The sequence below is a fragment of the Strongylocentrotus purpuratus genome, unplaced genomic scaffold (genome assembly GCF_000002235.5).
Source record: "Strongylocentrotus purpuratus isolate Spur 01 unplaced genomic scaffold, Spur_5.0 spur5_scaffold_2, whole genome shotgun sequence".
Lineage (NCBI taxonomy): Eukaryota > Metazoa > Echinodermata > Echinoidea > Camarodonta > Strongylocentrotidae > Strongylocentrotus > Strongylocentrotus purpuratus.
This window is the reverse complement of record NW_022145605.1, coordinates 13,057,892-13,078,718: the sequence shown is the minus strand read 5'-3', so window position 1 is coordinate 13,078,718 and position 20,827 is coordinate 13,057,892. Positions and strand designations below refer to the sequence as shown.

The window sequence follows — 20,827 nt, the reverse complement described above, 5'->3', positions numbered from 1 at the left end:
TCTCTCAAAGCAATCATTAATACTATACTATATGGTATAGGCCTACCACTCTCAAGGGGGAGGGGGATGGGGAATAAGTTAGACTTTGACGACAGCCTTTCCTGTGTTAGCGCCAGTAAAGAGTTCAGTGAAGGCTTTGAACATGTTCTCGAACCCGTCCGTCTTGTGCTCTCGAACCTTGATCTTACCCTGTCGCAATTAAGAATGAAAAGTAAGAAGAAATTGTTATTTTCCACTATCGCCGAAAGTAGCACTTTGTCAATGAGGACAAGGGGCAAAGTATATATGTAATTGTGGAAATAGAGAAAGTTACAGTCCACTGATCAAGCATGTGGGCAATTAATGTTCAAGTTAGATAACATCAATATTTCGCACATTAAAAGAGCACTGGATTCAAACTAACGATGTGTCATATATCACATCCAGCTTGAACATTGCCCTCAAAAGTGGAATGTATTCGCTCCCTGTCAACAGTTTTTATCCAGAAGCGGCGACAAACCACTATACTTTGTGCGATATTGCGAAATCAATATAATTTTATGTATTGGCTGATGAATTTGAAAACATATTGTGTTTACATAAAGATAATGTAGAACCATCGGCTGCCGATTTAATCATAGACATCGAGTGTATTTGCCCTAAATTGTCGAATAGACTATTAGTACTTGATTTCTACAATGGATACTATTTATGAAGGATATCCTTCATATCGACGGTTTTCTCTGGTTCAAGGCAATCTACATCTCCGAAAAAGGCAATCATTACGGCTTATATCTTCTCATCCTCTTTAGTTTTTACCAAAACATTTCTTGATATCAGTATCCCCATCATGACTACAATGATCACTATATTTGTTCGCATTATTACACAATCATTGACCATAGTAATAGTAAACACATGCAATCATTGTGATTTAAGTTGTTGACACAGTGGAGTACATTACCAGTCAGCGGTATACATTGGTGATCTTAAGTGTTACTTGTCTTGGATTATTACGTTGACAAAGTTAATGAATTAAACAAAATGTTGTTTTATTTCTCACCTCTTTGACCCACCCTGCCAGGGCAGTAATGGCTTCGGCCCAGCGTGGTTGGTATCTGGTAACAATGAATCCTTCCATCTTCAGTTGACTGAACACCATCTTGCCATAGATGGCTGATACTATGGAACAAGATCAAATAGGGATTGTGTAGAATAATCGGATAGGGCTGGAGACTTATCGAGACGACTACCCACCCAAAATAAATTCCCCCGACTAAAAGGCGATGATCCATGGACGACTACCCCTTGGCCACAACCGCATCGGACAACTACCTTCAGGGGAATAACCTCGGACAACTACTCACAAGGCCAATTGACCCGAAAACTACCCTGGATATACTACACCTTGAACAGTGACCCTCTGATGAATCTACTCCAATCCCCATCTGATAAGTCGGGGCTAAAATTGTATAGGTGCTTTTCCGAGGATTGTAGTTGTCCAAAGGTGCAGTAAGTTCTGAAGGGAATGAAACTCCACGGGGTGTACTTGTCTTAATAGTTACAACAAATCATACAAAGACACAAAGTTTAGCCTGGGTGAGGATCAATACTGTGCATCTAAAGGTCAGTTTGCCTGAAATCTGGTAATGAGCACGCTAGTTAAGATACTTGCCATGATTCGATCAATTTTAACTGGCTCTAGACAGCGAATTAGATAACGTAGGGTCTACTAAATACATATTTAGACAATAATTAAATAAATTGACCCATCTTTATAGGCGCAGTGAAGGTCTAGAGCTTGTATATGGCTTGCTAAGTCAGGGTAGCATTGTTTGTTTAACTCACGTTTCTCAGGTTCTTTCAAGTTGTACCCTGAAATGGCTCCACAGCATGAGATGCGACCAAATAATTTCATGTTGAGAACAGCAGTCGTGGCAAACTCACCACCAACCTGAATGAACATTAGACACAGCATACATCATTTTGAATAAGTTTTAGACTCCTGTTTTTTCCTTATTTCCCAAAGATCCGTTTCTATCCCTCCCTCTCCCCTATTGTGATTCGTGTCGTCGTCGTCGGCTCGTTACTTGGGATGCCGAAAATTTGAACAGGATACTAAAAACTCACATTTTCTGACAAAGTATGCCGACCTAAAAATACTAGAGGGCGGTAATTAATCGAACCCTTCCCCTATTCTTGTATTCTAATACATCAGTCATACTACCAAACTGACCTTAAGTTGGTAACATAAGTTCTTGATCGACATTATTTTTGGAGGTGTGAATGAGGTATAAAGTTTCAGTTTGTATCTCTAACGGTATTTGTTTTCTCTCTGCCGCTTTACTTATTTAAGTCAGAGGATTCTTAATTTTGTCTGTAGGAAAATAAGTCAATTGGTTGCCTTACGTTGTCAAAGTAGACATCGATACCTTCTGGAGCGAGTTCTTTGAGCTTGGCATCAAGGTTCTTTGTTGTCTTGTAGTTGAAGACTTCATCAAAGCCTAGTTCCTTCAGGTACTCACACTTCTCTTCGGTTCCTGCAGATCCGATCACTCGACATCCCTAATGAATACAAAATGATTGAGACACTGCTGAATACAAAACATAAACAAAAATTTGTTCATCCTTTTTGGTTAATTTAATCCTTTACAATAATGTATGTATGTTTGTGGATAATACGTAGATCTGAACTCTCCTTCAGCGTTTCAGCATCAAAGGCCTTTCGAACTAAAGGCAGTCCCTTTTGGCTTTTAATGTGTCAGATATAAAGATCAAAGCACTTTGTACTGACCCTGATCCTAGTAATCTGTGCTAATCAACGTTCCCGACAACATCAGCAGATCCGCCTCTCACGGCAGTCTTTATTGGCTGTGGATAACACAGATGACATAGGCCTACACCAAGCAACAGTGTGGATTTGTCTTGATCTACTCTCTGTCCTACGACGTTCCCAAGAGCAAAGGCACACAGGTTCTCTTAACGGAAGCATCTCTTGGCCCGGACTATTTCAGGTACGAAGAAGCAGTTTGTACTAACCTTGATCTTTGCAATCTGTCCTACAACGTTCCCGACGGCACCGGCAGCTCCACTCACCAGGACAGTCTCTCCCGCCTTGGGAGTACAGATATCCAGAAGACCGAAGTAAGCTGTCACACTACATGGAGGGAAGGTCCATAAATAGGAAGAACCAAAGAAATGTGGTATTGGTCCTTTTCACATCATCATAATTTATCTTACATCTGTATTGGAAACTCTAGTAAAGCACAACAAAGTTGCTACATGGACCTCTAGGAAGAATAAATCCATTATAATAGATCAATGGTTTTGAAAGAGCAATCCAGGCGATCATTAATCAACATTTTTGTTGATGTTCATATGAATGTATATATCTTTATGTGGAAATTAAAACAAACCACGTCCTGTCTCGTTAAGAGTTGCGATCGATCCCAAGTATAGACTTAACATTCTATTTTAGAGTAGAAATGTGGCACAGCACTAATGTTGTGACACGGGCTCTGTATCATAAAGAGTTCCAATTTGATCCGAAGTGATCGCAATTAGTACAATCAATAGTCGAAACTGAATAATCTCCCATGTCGTAAGGCCTATGATGTCATGAGTTCTGATAAATATCAATCACACGATAGTTTGCAGTCGAAATTATTGACTCAATCAAACGAGACTCTTTAGAAGACAGACAAAATGAAAATTACTTACGTGGGTAATCATGCAGATTGTTATTAATTTATGAATATGAAAATACAGCACAGCAGAGGGCTCTAAAATTAAATATACATCTAGTTTTCTGTCTGATATTTGAGGTAATCAAAAGCCTGAATCCGTTGTATAATATGTTTTTGTTAATTTATCGTGGTTTATGTCAACTTGTTAATATCATCAGAATAAATGACGCAATATAATATTATAACCACTTCAACCCTCGCACTTACCCAGGCATCCCGATAGACCCGATGGCGTAAGATCTAGGCACGCCCTCAGGGAGTGGCATCTTGATGAGTCCTTTTCCATCACTGACAGTATGCGTCGTCCATCCTGAACTGACAAGCGTCCAGGTCCCGACCGGGAAATTTTCGTTACGACTTTCAATGACTCTTTGGTAAAAAAGAAAAAAAAGAAAAGAAAGGAGTAATGTATACGTCAGCAAAACGAGGAGTAAATGGATAAATCAACACTTTACTGGGCCTGTTCGAGAGACGAAAAGACATACAGAGTGTTGAATGCTATTATTATTAGCTGATCATCGTCTTCAAAAACATATTTTTGCTTTCTATTCCAGATCAAGAAAGCAATTCAATAAAACATGTTCATTGTTAATCCCACCTTAATAAATATCAAGAAAAGAGACTTCTAGAATTCAGATTTCTAGTATACGTCACTACCACGTGCATTTCCTGATCATGCAAACAACTATAGCATGACGAAGCATATTTGCGAATGGAAACGCGGAAAATGTCGTGGTAAAGGTTATCAATCGAGAGCAAAGTACACTACAGGCATGTTCAAAGGTAGGTTATACCATGACGAGGCATATCAACCAAGCCACACATCTGAAAGCCGTGGACGATATTTTTCTTCTTTAGATCAATATAGCGTTTTAAGTACAGTATATCTAATATTAGCCAAGGTAAATTTCGTGGTTCGCCTTAGTGATATACAACATGACGAGCGGGAGCGGGAGAGAATGAAATGTAAATACAGAAAGTAATAGAGAGGAGAGGGAGGGAGATAGAAAGAAAGAGAGTAGGTGCAGGGCAGCAGGGGTATTATAGGTGAACACTGGGGTCAAAGGATTGAGATATTAAGGGAAATTTTAAAACAACATGACTGTGAGGCTTATCATTTCAAAATGTACACATACGTTACCTCTGCATTTTTGGATCTCTTTACAAAGCCCCATGCTTTGCTCGTGTATTCATTTAGTTTTATAGTAGAAACACATCAGATATTGATAAACCTCGCATGTCACCCCTACATGAATTGCCCATTTAGTCTTTGAATAATTCTTATCATCGACTTACTTTGCGACCTGTTGTCCAATCATCACAGTTTCCGTTTGTAGACGGGCGCTGTAAGGTCTGTTTGATTCGAGAAAATGACGTAAGAATAAAGGTATATAATAAACATCACAATAGGTACCACTCCGGTAAACACGAAAACAAAAATAAAGACTACATCATTAACATCAACAAGAAGCAAATACTTGACACTATTTCATCTTAATTATTGTTACTAAAACTCATGATAATAATTGGAACTATCATAATACAAATTTCTTTAGTTCACTAAAACATCTTTAAAAGTAAAAAAAAAGAAAAAAGCTTGAAGCATTTTAAAATAATTTTGTCTTTGAATTTAAATGTGTTACAATATCTAAGAGGAAGGCAATTGGTCGGGAATATATACCTCATGTACGGATCCACAGAGAGATATTCAGCTTCCAATAAAACCTCTGTGTCGGGGGGAGTAAAAGGGTAAAGGGAGAGAGGAGAGAGGGAGAGAGAGGGAGAGAGACGGGGATGGAGGGAGGGAGAGAGAGATAGAGAGAGAAAGAGAGAGAGATAGAGAGAGAGAGAGAGAGAGAGAGAGTAAGAGAGAGAGAGAGTAAGAGAGAGACAGAGAGAGAGAGTGAGTGAGATAAAAAGCTAGTTATTTTTCTACAAATCAAGATTGCTTATTCTTATTCAGGGCATTCAGGCTTTTGGGGGTATTATTAACATTGTTAAATATTTGGCGTCACCCGTGCCCAAAAGGCGAAAAGAGAACTGAATCAATGTAGTCATTGAGTCTCTCCTTCCGGTATAACTGATCTGGATATAATGCAGTTAGACAACTACACCGGGCATGTTATTATAACTTAAGGCCTTTGATATGAAGATGCAAATATGGTCTCAAGTATCGAACACCATTAAAACTCTACCACATAAACAAGCTCACATGGGCCCCGTTTCACAAAGCCCCTTTTCAATGACAAATGACAAAAATCAGTGACAAATCTGTTGATAACCAATCAGAAGTAGGTCAGGATTTTACTAGCTTATAACAACAACTGTCATTCACCGATGACAAGTTTTGTGAAACGCCCCTCTGTTGTGGTTAATTTGTATGGTAGCCCTTGTCGACAAACATTGTGAAACAATCAAGTATTGAGTATCATTCCAAATATATAACATTTTGTGTTGCAATATCATTTCTGTAAAATGCTTCATGAGCTTTTACTGGCAAAAAAAGAAGAAGAAGCTGGCATTGTCTGTCTTACCTCCGTCTTTGAGTGTCGGAATATCAAACTCCTCCAGTCTCATATCGCTTATCTTGGGAAAACCATCGAAGTGCTTGGCGAAGATCCATCTCTTTCCTTTGCGAGGCATCTTGAAGCTGATTATGATTTAATGAAAGGAGGAATATGTAGCACTGGTCACCAGATGGTCATTGGTTGGTTACTGGACAGTGTGTGAGATCAGCTCCGAATACCAGTGTATTATGTGTTCCTTTTTGAGCGAGTGATCCAGTGACTGGATATAGTAGAGCGCAGCTCATAACTCAACAATTCGGGGTCCTAAAGTCTACTTGATATGTAAACAGAGATATCGCCTCATTCGCACAAGAGAAACACACACACACATACACATTCTAACGCGATGTTCTTCCAAACAGACATAAAATCACGGAGAAAGCAAACAAATTATTCGCAACCTTTACCAGCTAGACCTTGACCTTCTCCTGATCATGAGTCGCATGCAAGATGTAAAACTAGACATTGAATTCGTCAAGGCGACGAATTAGGTGTTCTGCCGCTTTGATCGAGAAGGTTTGATCTTTAAAGGTATAGATCAGTTTTGGAAACGCCCCCCTCTCAAAAAATGAAATGGAAGCTTCTTACCAGTCATGTGAAGTAATATGTTTTGACTAGTACGTGATGATACAAACTTTGCCGGGAAACCGCCTACTAATTGATATACACTGTCGCTCATAAAGGTGGAATATTTTAGTTTTACCCCAATTTATGGAATTATTTTGAAAATTATTTAAAAACAATAGATCTAGATAATAGTATACATTCTCAGATTTTATTGAATAATAATTTGCCAATGTGTGTTTTGCGGGACTGATAAAGCATGTGTATGCTACTATGCTTATTAACTAGGGGTCCTACGCCCTCAAGTCATAAATGACAGTAATGAGGATTAATGCCCCACAAAAGGGCACTAATATAGCACATCGAGACGGTTTTGATCCTGGGGCCTTACAGTTACGAGGACATTGCCTTGTCAGTGAACCATGACTGTACGCAGCGGGGGCTAGGGTAGGGGCTAGTTTTCATAAATAAATTAAAAAAAAAAAATGCAATAAATTTTCAATAATTTATTGCATTTTACCCAGGTCACCAGCATAAAAAATCTTTTGTGTACCCATGCATTGAGCCATAATGCATGGCCGTCCAGAGGATTTTTTTTTATGTTGGGGACCGGGGTAAAATGCAATAAATATTGAAAATTTATTGCATTTTCTGTTTTTTATTTTATTTATGGAAACTGCCCCCTACCCTAGCCCCCGCTGCGTACAGTCATGGTTCACTGACAAAGCAATGGCCCCGTAACTGTAAAGCCCCAGGATCAAAACCGTCTCGATGTGCTATATTAGTGCCCTTTTGTGGGGCATTAATCCTCATTATTGTCATTTATGACTAAAGGGCATAGGTCCCCTAGTTGATAAGCATAGTAGCATACACATGCTTTAGCAGTCACGCAAAACACACATTGGTAAATTATTATTCAATAAAATCTGAGAATGTATACGATTATCTAGATCTATTATTTTTAAATTATTTTTAAAATAATTCCATAAATTGGGATTAAAAAAAAAAAATATTCCACCTTTATGAGCGACAGTGTATTTGGTAAATTAGCATATTTACCCGGCCTGGATAGATATCGTGTAGTCCCATGTACATCTTTCTGTGTACAGAGATTGTTACTTTACCAAGACTGGGCTAAATTTTTATCATTTTGATGATTCCAGAACCTTACAGTTAACACCAATATGCTAGATGATCAACCTTTTCTGATCGATTTCACAACGTTTCTTTCACAATGCAATCGCATGACCACAACTGGCCTTTACCTTAAAAAAAAATCAACCCTCCACTCATATAGCACGCATATGTAAAAGCTCATTTGGTAATCAAGGATGTAGAAACAGTAGAAATGGTTGTGCTGACAATTGTTTGGTATATAAACTTGTATACATTAAATTAATAACAAGAGTAGGCGAACAATCAGCAAAATAACACGTCATTCATAAAGTACAAGTTAAGATTATTTATTATACGAATATGTCGGATCGCACAGAGCAGCAAGAAAAGTGATGTTGACGGCCGAGAATCTTGAGGAAAAAATTTGCAAAAGAGTGATAGAGTATCAATGGAGAAAAGTAAAAACCAAAAGGCATTCACTAAATCTAACCATGAGACCAGGAGCGACGATCTCTTTTTATGGGGGGGGGGGGGGGGGGCGTGATGCGAGGGACAAGGGAGCATAATGAACGAGAGGAGCGGAGGTGATGGAAGTGCACTATGACCAGGCAGGAAGGGACTCCTCAAAAGAGCAAACGAAATAATTATACGGTTTTGTAGCACTGACCTATTTCTATTGACTTTGTATATTTTGATTGTTATATTGCGAAATAAAATTGAATTGAATTGAATTGAATTTCTATAACTATACATCTTGAAAACATGCAGTGTAAACTGTGCTTGCGTGATATCAACGGAATATAGAGTTTCTACAATATTTACTAGTACATTTTAAAGGAAATTATGCGAGGAGCGTAGCGACCGAGCGAGAAGCTTTTTTTGCATAAACAATGCACTCTTGGACCCTCAGGAGGGATGGGGGAGGGTTGTGTGTGTTCCTCCCCCCGATCGCCGCCCCTGCATATAAGACCAAAAGGCTGGGTTTGGATGTTTAGATTTACGACCCAGCCAAGTATTACGATTTTACGGTTGCTTGGGTGGGTCGGTGGATTTTATAATTTTTTACACTGAAATTTTGCCGGTAATTTAATATTTAATATGAGAAACTTGTGCCTGGCCTCCGAAATTCCCCGCAGTGGAAGAGCGGCTCGGAGCATGGAACTTCAAAGCCAAGTGGAATGTTAAACATCCCATTGTTACTTCAATGTAGTATACAGTAACATTACATGTTGAATTTGGAGGTATACGTGTCCATGCAAAGACATTACGGGCGTGTGATCATGAAAGAAGGCACAATAGTTTGCCCAGGTAACCTTTTAGAGAGCAGGTGAGGTAGGTCATCATTGGCGTAGCTGGATATCAGCTTCGGGGAGGGAAGGGGGGGGGGGGGGGTATGGGGGACATCCAACGCAGTAGCGAAGATACTTTCAACGGATGTACATGTAACTTCCATTGGCGGAAGGGGGTTGTGGGGTAAAGTGCGTTTCTTTCTTTTTTTCTTCTCAATTTCCTTCAAATCAAGTAATATTATTGTGCGATTATAGCATTCACTATGTATAAGCAAGATCCTTTACCTACATTCACTCTCTCCATCTAGGTGTAGTGGGTATTTTGTAAGATGCGAAAGCTACAGTAAGTTCTCTCATCATCATTATGAGAGTCTGAAATGGATCCTGGCTGGACAGCTCCCCAGGGAGTGGAGATTGTGCATATATATTTGTTTTGCGAGCAAGTTTACATCCGATGGCATTTATACTTATTGCACTAATTGCGAACAGTTTAGAGACATCGTCCATGACCAAATATATTACTATACCCTCCTTTAGAGCGGAAAATAGGGCCATATTTCCTTTGGGATAAGGCTACATCTGTAATACTTTAATTAGCAGATGAATTATCAATGGATCTTTTTGTTCCAGGATAGTTTACATTGATTTCAATTCATAACAAAATAGATACCTATTCGGAGACATGTGGAGATTTTCCTATTCTTTTAGGCACATTCTCTTATTCACCGTCTTTACGGCCTAGAAAACATCTTTGAGTAAATGTCCATGATATATTTATTTATTTATCTAAAACGGTTTATCGGCCGAATCGCATATTCTTTTACATTCAGAATCGATACAATGGATAGATACATTAATAATAATACACATATAACAATTAAAATGCAATATGTTGAATATATATAACTTAATCCAAGGCATCAATAAAGCCAACTTATCATAAAAATGCAAGTCATAATAGGCGTAGCAACAGCTAGGTTGTGACAAACTCCACAGTGATGCATGAACAGTTTGTTTCCTATTTCGTTATAACTATACATCTCGTAATATGCGACTCAGGAGAAGGTCGAGTTCTGGTAAAGGTTATGAATAATTTGTATGCTTTTTCCATATTTTTATGTCTGTTTGGAAGAACATCGCCTTAGCCCTGAAAAGGATATTGCTCTTGTGTGTGTGTTCGTGTGTGTGTGTGTGTGTGTGTTTCTCTTGTGTGGATGAGGCGATATCTTCGTTTAAGTAGACTTTGGATTCCGAACTCTCTAGATCTGATTGGGAGTTTGTTGAGTCACGATTTCTGTTCACTCGCTCTTTAAACAAAAAGGAAGATATAAAACACCGGTAGTCGGAGCTGACCTCACACGCTGTCCAGTAACCAACCACTGACCATCGGGTGACCAGTGCTACATATTCCTTCCTTCATCAAATCATAATCAACTTCAAGATGCCACGCAAAGGAAAGAGATGGATCTTCGCCAAGCAGTTCAATGGTTTTCCAAAGATAACCGATATGCGACTGGAGGAGTTTGATATTCCGACACTCAAAGACGGAGGTAAGATATTGCCAGCTTCTTCTTTTCTTGGCCAGCAAGAGCTCGTGAAGAATTTTACAGATTGTCATGTGTTAAAAATGAATGTCAATATTTTAGTGTTTCACGCTGTTTGTCGACAATTGTTACCTTACAAATTTATCTTAACAGCAGAGCTTGTTTATTTGGTAGAGTTTTCTTTTCATGTCCTAAATACGCAATCTTGAATGGTAGAAAAATAACTAGCTTTTGTCTACATTTTACTTTAATTTCTCACTCCCTCTCTCCGTCTCTCTCTCTCTCTCTCACTCACTTACCTCTATCTCTCTCTCTCGCTCTCTCTCTCTCCCTATATCCCCCTCTCTCTCTCTCCCTCTTCCCCTCTCTCTCCCTATTCCCATCTCTCCCCCTTTACCCTTTCCCTTTCTCTCCCCCGACACAGAGGTTTTATTGGAAGCTGAATATCTCTCTGTGGATCCGTACATGAGGTATTGTTGACCAATTGCCTTCCTCTTAGATATTGTAACAAATTGTAATATAAAGAAAAGAATCTTAAAAAATGCTTCAAGCTTTTCTTGAACTTTGTAAAATGTTTCAGTTAACAAAAGAAAATATCGTTATGATGACAATTGTTCTAAATATTATCATAACTAGTAAAACGGAACAGTTTAGTTATTAAGATGAAATTGTGTCAAGTATTTGCTCTTTGTTGTAAAGGTTAATGCTGTAGTCTTTGTTTTGGGTTATGTGTTTTTAAATTGTTAAGTTTACCGGAGTGGTACTTATTGTGATATATCTATACGTTTATGATTGTGACGTCATTTTCTCGTATCAAACAGACCTTACAGCGCCCGTCTAAAAACTGAAACAGTGATGATTGGACAACAGGTCGCAAAGTAAGTCGATGATAACAATTATTCAAAGTTTAAATGGACAATGAATCTAAACTGTGTTAAGGCGACATGCGACGATTATCAATATCTGATGTGTTTTTACGATAAAACTAACTTAATACGCGAGCACACCTTAGGGCTTTGTAAAGAGATCCAAATTATATAGCAAAGGTATTTATGTATGGACATTTAGAGAATGATAAGCGTCACATACTGCCTGAAAATGTTAAATGTTAAAGGCAGGTTTTACTACTTTAGCAAGAAGGGATTAGACCACCCAGCGAGCCAGCGAGGTCACTGTGACAGGTGGCTATCTCATTAACTCAGCTCTCATTTAACATAAGAAAAAGAGGATCATGGGGGACCAACAGGCACCGATTGGGGCAGTTTTCTATATAGAGGGAGCAAGTAGCTACAAGTAGGACAGTGTGCCTTTAAATGAACATCTCGAAATTTTGACCTCAATGTACACTTACCCCAGCACCTCCCCCCCCCCCTCTCTCTCTCTCTCTATTTCTCTATCTCCTCTCTCTCTCTCTCTCTCTCTCTCCATTTTACGTTGTTGGTACTCTCTCTGCTACCGTTTCTCTCCTATCTTACCCCTCTCTCTCTCTCTCTCTCTATCTTTCCTTGTTTCAATGTCTCCCCTCTGCCTTTTCTCCCTTTCTATAACTTTCTTTCTCCCCCTTTCAATCTATCTATCGTTCTCTCCCACGCTCCCACCCTTCCACCCTTTATTACCCTTTTTCTCTTTCTGTCTTCTTTTCTCTTTTCCCCACGTTAATAAAAACTTACGTTCTCTTTCTATGTCTATTAATCTCTTTATTTGTTTACATGTCAATCTCTCTCCCGATCATGTTGAACATCTCATCAAATTATGTAGGCCTATCAAGGCGGCGAATCACGAAATTGACCTGGGCTAATATTTGATATGCGTTACGTACTTAAAACGCTTTATTAATCTGAAGAAGAAAAAAATCATACGCGGCTTGTGGGCCGAATTGCAAATTTTCGAGATATGCCTTGTCATGGCGTAGAGCTAGGCTGACTTGTCATGCCAGTCTTTAAACTGACCTGTAGTGTAGGCTACTTCTATTCTCGAATGTTAACCTTTACTAGAGGCGATGTGGTCATTGTGTGCGGGTAAGCCTGAATCGGATAGCTAGGGTAATAATATATCTGTAAAGCGCTTAGACTCATCGTTGATGTATTTAAGCGCTATATAAAAGCCGAATATTATTATGACATTTTCAAAAAAAATCATCCGCGGCTTTTGGGTGGAATTGCAGATTTTTGGCTCGATTGAGATACATGTATATGCTTTGTCATGGTGTAAAACTTGGCTTAATTGTCATGCCGGTCTTTGAACTGGCCTGTAGTGTACCTTTGCTCTCGAATGATAACCTTTACTACGACATTCTCAAACTTATTCGCAAATATGCTTCGTCATGCTCTATGCTGTTTGGATGATCAAGGCATGCATGTGGTAGTCGTGCACCTATAGAAATCTGAATAAGGTCTCTTTTTCCAGATTTATCAAGGTGGGGTTAACAATGAACATGTTCTATTCAATTGCTTTCTGTATATGGAACAGAAAGCAAACATAATTTGTAATGGCTTTGAAGAGGATGATAAGCTAATAATCATAGCATTCAATACTCGGAATGTTTTTTCGTCTCTCTCTCTCTCTCTATCCCCCTCTCTGCAAAACAGACATTCCCTTCTGAAAGCTTTATGACGGCAACGTATTGAGTAAAATTGAATTGGCCCATAAAGTGGTGATTTATCAGACATTATGCCATTACTCCTCTTTTTTAAACTGACGTATACATTACTCCTTCCTTCTTTTTTTTGTTTAACCAAAGAGTCATTGAAAGTCGTAACGAAAATTTCCCGGTCGGGACCTGGACGATTCCCAGTTCTGGATGGACGACGCATACTGTCAGTGATGGAAAAGAACTCCTTAAGATGCCACTTCCTGAAGGTGTGCCTAGATCTTACGCCATCGGGTCTATCGGGATGCCTGGGTAAGTGCAAGGGTTGGAGCGGTTAACATATTATATTGCGTCATTTATTCTGATGATATTGACAAGTTGACACGAACAATGATGAATTAACAAAAATTAATCAGGCTTTCGATTACCTCAAAATCACACAGAAATATATATATATATATATATATTTAAAGCCCTCTGTATACTTGTTTTTAAAAAATAATATGAATAAAGTAATAAGTATCTGCATGATTATCCATGTAAATCGTTTTTATTTTGTTCATGGTCCGTCTTCCAACGACTGTACATTATCGTGTAATTGATATTAATCCAAACTCTTTACATTAAAGGCCTTAAGAGTTGGGATATTATTTAGTTTTGATTATTGATTGAAGGAATTGCGATCTCTTCGGATCAAATTGCAACTCTTCATCATGACACAGGGCCCGTGTCACAATTGTTTTTGCTACATGTCTATTCTAAAGAAGAATGCTACATCCGGGGACGGCGATCCCGGGGGACGAGAGGGGAGGGGGGGGGGGGGGTTCAAAAAATGTGCCAACATAAATGTATAGGCTCTGGAGGGCCCAAGAATGAAGAGTTTAGACTTCAAAAAATGCACAAATCTTTCGCTCGGTCGCTACGCTCCCTCGCATAATATCCTTCAAATTTTACAAGTAAATTTGTAGAAAATCCGTCAACAAAACTTCAAAAACCTGTGAGGGGGATAGTCACTTTTGTCAACTTCGCCCCTCTCGTTCTCTATGCTCCCTCGTTCCTCGCTTTTCGCCCCCTCCCGGCCATGAAAAGGAATCGCCGCCCCTGGCTACATCTTTGTACTTGGGATCTCCTCGAATCAATCGCAACTCTTAACAAGACAGGACCTGGTTTGTTGGTTAGTTTTAATTTCCGCATAAATATATATACATTCATATGAACAAATGTTCAAATTAACAATCGCCTGGATTGCTCTATTCAGAACCATTGATATATTATAATGACTTTGTTCTTCCTAGAGGTCCATGAAGCAAATTTATTGTGCTCCTCTTGACTACAGTTTCCAATACAGGTGTAAAATAAATTATGATGATGTGAAAAAGGCCAATACCAAATTTCCTTGGCTCTTCCTATTTATGGACTTTCTCTCCATGTAGTGTGACAGCTTACTTCGGTCTTCTGGATATCTGTACTCCCAAGGCGGGAGAGACTGTCCTGGTGAGTGGAGCTGCCGGTGCCGTCGGGAACGTTGTAGGACAGATTGCTAAGATCAAGGTTAGTACAAAATGCTTCTTCGTACCTGTAATAGTCCGGGCCAAGAGAAGCTTCCACTGAGAGAGGCTGTATGCCTTTAACCTTGGAAACGTTGTAGGACAGATAGAGCAAGATAAATCCACTTTCTTGCTGGTTGTAGCCCAATGCGATCTTTGTGATTCCAAGCCAGTAAAGACGTCGGGAACGTTGTATTATGACAGATTGGTAGGATCAGGGTGATTACAAAGTGCTTCTTCATATCTGAAATATTTAAAGCCCAAAGAGACTGCCTTTGGTTCGAAAGGCTGTATGCCTTTGGTGCTGGGAGCGCTGAAGGGAAGATTCGATCTACGTTTTTCAACTTGGATACCACCATGCCCTTTCCGAGAGCGACTTCTCGTTGAACCTCATGGCTAAAGATTCAGTCCCTGTCGGGAACGTCGTATATCAGATTGCATACCGTGTGAGTCAAAAAAAGTTTACACCTAGAAAATTGCTCATTATTTTTAAAATCATCTATGAACAGTAAATTATTATACATCTGGTGAAAGAGTGTTTTATCCAAAATTATTTGGTACCATTTTTGTGTGGTATGTGTTCACGCTTGGATGAACAGGTGATATTGTTTGCGAGAGTGCAAAAATCGACTTGCGCCAAAGTGATGCTTTCAGTATGTATTATGTTGGGATTAGTGGAGTGAGAGAATGGATTGAATGTATCAAATGAAATGCATTGCATATGTTTTTTGCAAAGGGCAAAGTCACACACACGCGCACAAATGTTCCATGATATTTGATATTCGATATTTGATATGTGTGGCATGATTAATTTTGTTAGGGGTGTTATTTGGATCTGCAAAGACCGAATTAATACCCAAATCCCAATTGTTTTATTAAAACATCACAAAGACAACTTAGGCGCAAGTCGATTTTTGCACACTCGCAACAATGCCTCCTGTTCACCCAAGCGTGAACACATACCACACAAAAATGATACTGAATGATTCGGGATAAAACACTCTTTCATAAGATGTATAATAATTTACTGTTCATAGACGATTTATAAAATAATTAGCAATTTTCTAGGTGTAAACTTTTTTTTGACTCACTCCGTATAGATCATAGTAAGCCTGCTCTTTTGCTCGAGAACGTTGTAGGCTAGATTGCTAATGTCAAGGTAAGTCCACTCTGTTATACATAATGACCCAAAACCAGGAGAGGCAAGGGGAGCAATGGCTACTAGTAAGGTCTAACATACCACTAAACAGATATCTATCAGATCATAATTAGGTGCACTCTGTTAGAATACACCATCTAGGAGAGCGGATGCTTCTGGTTCCGTCGGAAAATATTGTAGGATAGATAATTAACAAGAAATATTTCAATTGAATGTTCTTCACTCTAAAAAAATTGTGATTATGATTTGATCATTATTAAAAAGCACTTCAAATATTATTAAGGATTAAATGTAGAAAAGTATATTGTGGAAATCGCCAAGCATAGGCCTACATAAATTACTATAAGGATTAATTTCGAATCTAAAGGGTGAAAAATGTCTGTTTATGTTTTGCATTCAGCAGTGTCTCAATCATTTTGTATTCATTAGGGATGTCGAGTGATCGGATCTGCAGGAAGCGAAGAGAAGTGTGAGTACCTGAAGGAACTAGGCTTTGATGAAGTCTTCAACTACAAGACAACAAAGAACCTTGATGCCAAGCTCAAAGAACTCGCTCCAGAAGGTATCGATGTCTACTTTGACAACGTAAGGCAATGAATTGATTTCTTTTCCGACAGACAAAATTAAGAATTCGCTAAAGTGAATAAGTAAAGCGGCAGAGAGAAAATAAATACCAGAGACACAATAATGAAACTTTATATCTCATTCACAGCTCCAAGACCAATGTCAGACCTACAGCACATTGATCAAAAACTTACATTACAAAGGATGGCTAAGAATAGATCGGTTCGGCAGTATGACTAAGATATTAGAATACTTGAATATGGGAGGGGTGCGATTTACTCCCTTTGGTATTAATATGTGTAGATAATATTATCAGGTGAACATACTTTGTCAGAAAAGTGATTTTTTAGTATCCTGTTCAACTTTTCGGCATATTCGCCTTAAATGTTTTTCCCGAATAAAGAGCTGCTGACCACACGAATTACAACAGGAGAGAGAGGGGTGGATAGAAATGGATATTTGCGATGGAAATAAGGGGAAAAAACAGGAGTCGAAAACTTATTCAAAATTCCCCCCTGTGTCTAATTTTCATTCAGGTTGGTGGTGAGTTTGCCACAGCTGCTGTCCTAAACATGAACTTATTTGGTCGCATCGCATGCTGTGGAGCCATTTCAGGGTACAACTTGAAAGTACCTGAGAAACGTGAGTTGAACAAACAATGCTACCCGGACTAAGTAAACCATAAACAAGCTAGAAATCTTCACCGTGCCTGCTGAGATAGGTCCAGTTATTTAATTATTATCTAAATATGTATTTATAGACCCTACGTTATCTAATATTGACTGTCTGAAATCAGCTTAAATTGAATCATGTCAAGTATCTTCCTATAGCTTGTTCATTACCAGATGGCAGGCAAAGTGACCTTTAGAAGCACAGTATTGATCCCACCCAGTCTAAACTTGTTACTTTTTTCAAATTTTCCATAACTATTAAGACAACTAAACCCCTGAGTTTCATTCCCTTGACAACTGCATGCACCCTCGGAAAAGTATGGTGGCCCTGAAGGGAACATCGCGAATGGACGAAATCGGGAATTATTCACGACGAAATTGGCGACGTCGTGAATTTAATCGCCAATTATTCACGACGAAATTGACGATATCGTGAATTTCGTCTTAAATAATTGGCGATAAAATTCACGACGTCGCCAATTTCTTCGTGAATAATTCGCGATTTCGTCTATTCGCGATGTCCCTTCAGGGCTACCATAGAAAAGCACTTAATATCTGATGGAAATTTGAGTAGATTCATTAGAGGGTATATTGTTCAGAGGGTGATATTCCGCTGGTAGTTTTCGGGTTAACTGGTCCGAGGTTATTATATTACGGGTAGTCGCCCGATGCGGTAGTACGTGGACCGGGGTAGTGTTCCATGGACCATTGCCTTTTAATTAGGGCTTTTTTTGAGGGGGGCGGGGTCTTATCGATAAGTTCCTATAACGCAATATGTAAAATCCGGCCCTCCCCGATTACCCTACACAAACCCTTATTTGATCTTGTTCCATAGTATCAGCTATCTATGGTAAGATGGTGTTCAGTCAGCTGAAGATGGAAGGTTTCATTGTTAACAGATACCAACCACGCTGGGCCGAAGCCATCAGTGCCCTGGCAGGGTGGGTCAAAGAGGTGAGACAGGAAATAAAACTTTCTTAAGTTAATTATCTTAATTGGTCAAAATAAAAATCCAAGTATTACACTTGAGATCACCAATGTACCACTGACTGGTAATGGACTTCACTGTGTCATCACCTGAGATCAAAATGATTGCATTTGTTTACTATTCCCATGGTCAATGATAGTTAATTACAATGATTATGTAATAATACGAACAAGTAAAGTGATAACTGTCACAAATAATATCACAAAATGTATTGGTCAAATGCAAAAAGGATTAAAAAAAAAATGAAATATGAGCTTTTCGGATGAACAATTCAGCTTCCATTTAGAATGTCTTGACACAGAGAATACCGTCGATATTATGAAGGCCTTCCTTTATGAATATTTTCCATGGTAGATATCAGGTATAGTCTATTCTAAAATGTGGGGTAAATACACTCGATGTATATAAGCTAGGATAAACTGAATGATTAAGTCGGCAGCCAGTGATTCTAGATGTCTTTATGTAAACATAATATGTTTTCAAATTCACCAGTCAAGACAAATTTGATTATATCGATTTCGCAATATCGCATAAAGTAGTGCTTTGTCGCCGCTTCTGGATAAAAAACTGTTGACAGGGAGCGAATACATTCCACTTTTGAGGGCAATATTCAAGCTGGATGTGATATATGACACATCGCTAGTATGAATCCAGTGCTCTTTTGATGTGCGAAATATTGATGTTATCTAACTTGAACATGGCCTTGGCCATGGTGTTTGATCAGATGACTGTAACGTTCTCTACTGCCACAACACGTCACGGTGGCGCCCCATATGTTTACCCAATAGCGACAAAACTATATTTTCGGCGATAGTGGAAAATAACAATTTCTTCTTACTTTTCATTCTTAATTGCGACAGGGTAAGATCAAGGTTCGAGAGCACAAGACGGACGGGTTCGAAAACATGTTCAAAGCCTTCACTGAACTCTTTACTGGCGCTAACACAGGAAAGGCTGTCGTCAAAGTCTAACTTACCTTCCCCCCCCCCCTCCCCCTGGAGAGTGGTTAGGCCAATACCATACAGAAAAGGACTCTTTTTTTTCAAGAAATCACAACACCAATGATTAGTGTATTATCATTTCTTTCTTGACGTAATGTCCAAAACAAATATGCGATTTGTTGAAAGTAGAAGGTTAGCATCAAAAGGTTTTCCAACTAACTCATTTTATACTTAGTGTGTCGATGGTGTTTCTCTTCTCATAGTTTCCAACTGATAGAGTAAGTAGAAGTCACCACCTTTCAACTTTTTCCTTCAGTGGATGATTTGATTTTCACTAATCGGTTTCGGTACTCACACAGCTAGTTAGCTCAGAAGCAATACTGACGCTTCACCGATGGGGGCGTCAAGAAGAAAACTTTAGACTACTCGCTATCCTCCATTTTTGTAAAATTTTGGAAATGTCTCCGCCGGGAGTAAATATATATAGGTATGAAGACTCAACACTAAAAAAAACACTACCTCATTACCTTGCCAACGGATTTCATTTAATTTTGTGTCTAGTCTATTTTTAAATCTCCTCCGTCTCAGAAAAATTATAAATATATATATATATATATATTGTTATCGTACATTGTATGCCAAACGAAATTGACTTGTCTCTTTTAATCTTTACACCTTTGAAATATAAAAGCAATCGGAAACCCGCGAAGCGCACAAAAGAATTCACATTTTTGAATGTATTCATTTCTTATCGAAAATAACATCGCTAGTGACATTCGTTTGTCTCACAATGTATGATCAACAAGGGATCTAAACGATCACGACGTTTCGATACTATATCCGCAATGAGTAATATATTTAGCATTATTTATTTCCTATTTCAATGTCATGCTTTTGATGTCTTGTTACACATGATTTTAATGTAAAACGTAATATGTAAAATGCCACAATGAATTTCCACAATGTCATTATTGGACGAAATAAAACTGAATTGAATTGAATCAAAATTGATACGATTAAGTCGTATTTCATGTGTCTACTATATAAAGTTTATCATAATTGATCAAGAAATACTTTATTTGATTATAGGCCTCTAGGTAGTCATTCTACTTAGCAGAAAATTTGGTAAGAATATGTTGTGCAACAATTAAAAACAACTCATATCTGGAGTCATGATGATGATATAATCATATTCAAGAAATGGTAAATTGTGTAAAAACAAAAATACTTGTATTTTTTCCTTATACGTATTATTATTTCATATATGATATTTGTTTAATTATTTATTGCTTATGAGCAATACATTATGTTTAATGTGAATGGTGGTTGTATGGAAGGGTACATTAAATTTAAATTAAAATAACAAGAGGGAAAGAGAGAGAGAGAGAGGTGAGAGAAAAAGAAAACGAGGTAGAGAACAGGATGAATGAGAGAGAGAGAGAGAGAGAGAGAGAGGGAGAGAGAGGGGTGGAGAAGGAGAAATAGATTATACAATACGCATATGAGTTTCTTCAAAGTAAACAAATTTCTTTCTACCTTTATTTCTATAGTTATTCTAGGCC

At 38.4% G+C, this 20,827-nt stretch overlaps 2 protein-coding genes across 2 annotated transcripts; one reads left to right on the top strand and one right to left on the bottom strand.

Annotated features, from left to right (window-relative positions):
- LOC589330 (prostaglandin reductase 1) lies at positions 1 to 6,532 on the bottom strand. The gene is made up of 9 exons (XM_788974.5): positions 6,260 to 6,532; positions 5,407 to 5,452; positions 5,022 to 5,078; positions 3,933 to 4,094; positions 3,019 to 3,136; positions 2,389 to 2,544; positions 1,828 to 1,933; positions 1,043 to 1,161; positions 1 to 189 (listed from the first exon to the last, which is right to left on the bottom strand). The coding sequence occupies exons 1-9, from the start codon at positions 6,366 to 6,368 to the stop codon at positions 79 to 81; spliced, it is 984 nt and encodes a 327-aa protein (XP_794067.2). The 5' UTR covers positions 6,369 to 6,532; the 3' UTR covers positions 1 to 78.
- A 4,077-nt stretch (positions 6,533 to 10,609) lies between these two features.
- On the top strand, positions 10,610 to 20,276 carry LOC762500 (prostaglandin reductase 1). Its single transcript, XM_003723527.3, has 9 exons — positions 10,610 to 10,811; positions 11,230 to 11,275; positions 11,627 to 11,683; positions 13,546 to 13,707; positions 14,829 to 14,946; positions 16,531 to 16,686; positions 17,202 to 17,307; positions 18,172 to 18,290; positions 19,185 to 20,276. Exons 1-9 carry the CDS (start codon positions 10,703 to 10,705, stop codon positions 19,293 to 19,295), a joined length of 984 nt encoding a protein of 327 aa, XP_003723575.1. The 5' UTR covers positions 10,610 to 10,702; the 3' UTR covers positions 19,296 to 20,276.
- Positions 20,277 to 20,827: the final 551 nt, after the last annotated feature.

Bases quoted from the DNA above. Each gene is read 5' to 3' on its own strand.
- LOC589330 (XM_788974.5), bottom strand. From the start codon at position 6,368: ATGCCTCGCAAAGGAAAGAGATGGATCTTCGCCAAGCACTTCGATGGT. The intron at 3,137-3,932 runs GTAAGTGCGAGG...CCCTCCATGTAG, and splicing joins GGGTCTATCGGGATGCCTGG to TGTGACAGCTTACTTCGGTC. The intron at 190-1,042 runs GTGAGAAATAAA...TAATTGCGACAG, and splicing joins TGGCAGGGTGGGTCAAAGAG to GGTAAGATCAAGGTTCGAGA.
- LOC762500 (XM_003723527.3), top strand. From the start codon at position 10,703: ATGCCACGCAAAGGAAAGAGATGGATCTTCGCCAAGCAGTTCAATGGT. The intron at 10,812-11,229 runs GTAAGATATTGC...CCCCCGACACAG, and splicing joins TCCGACACTCAAAGACGGAG to AGGTTTTATTGGAAGCTGAA. The intron at 11,684-13,545 runs GTAAGTCGATGA...GTTTAACCAAAG, and splicing joins ATTGGACAACAGGTCGCAAA to AGTCATTGAAAGTCGTAACG.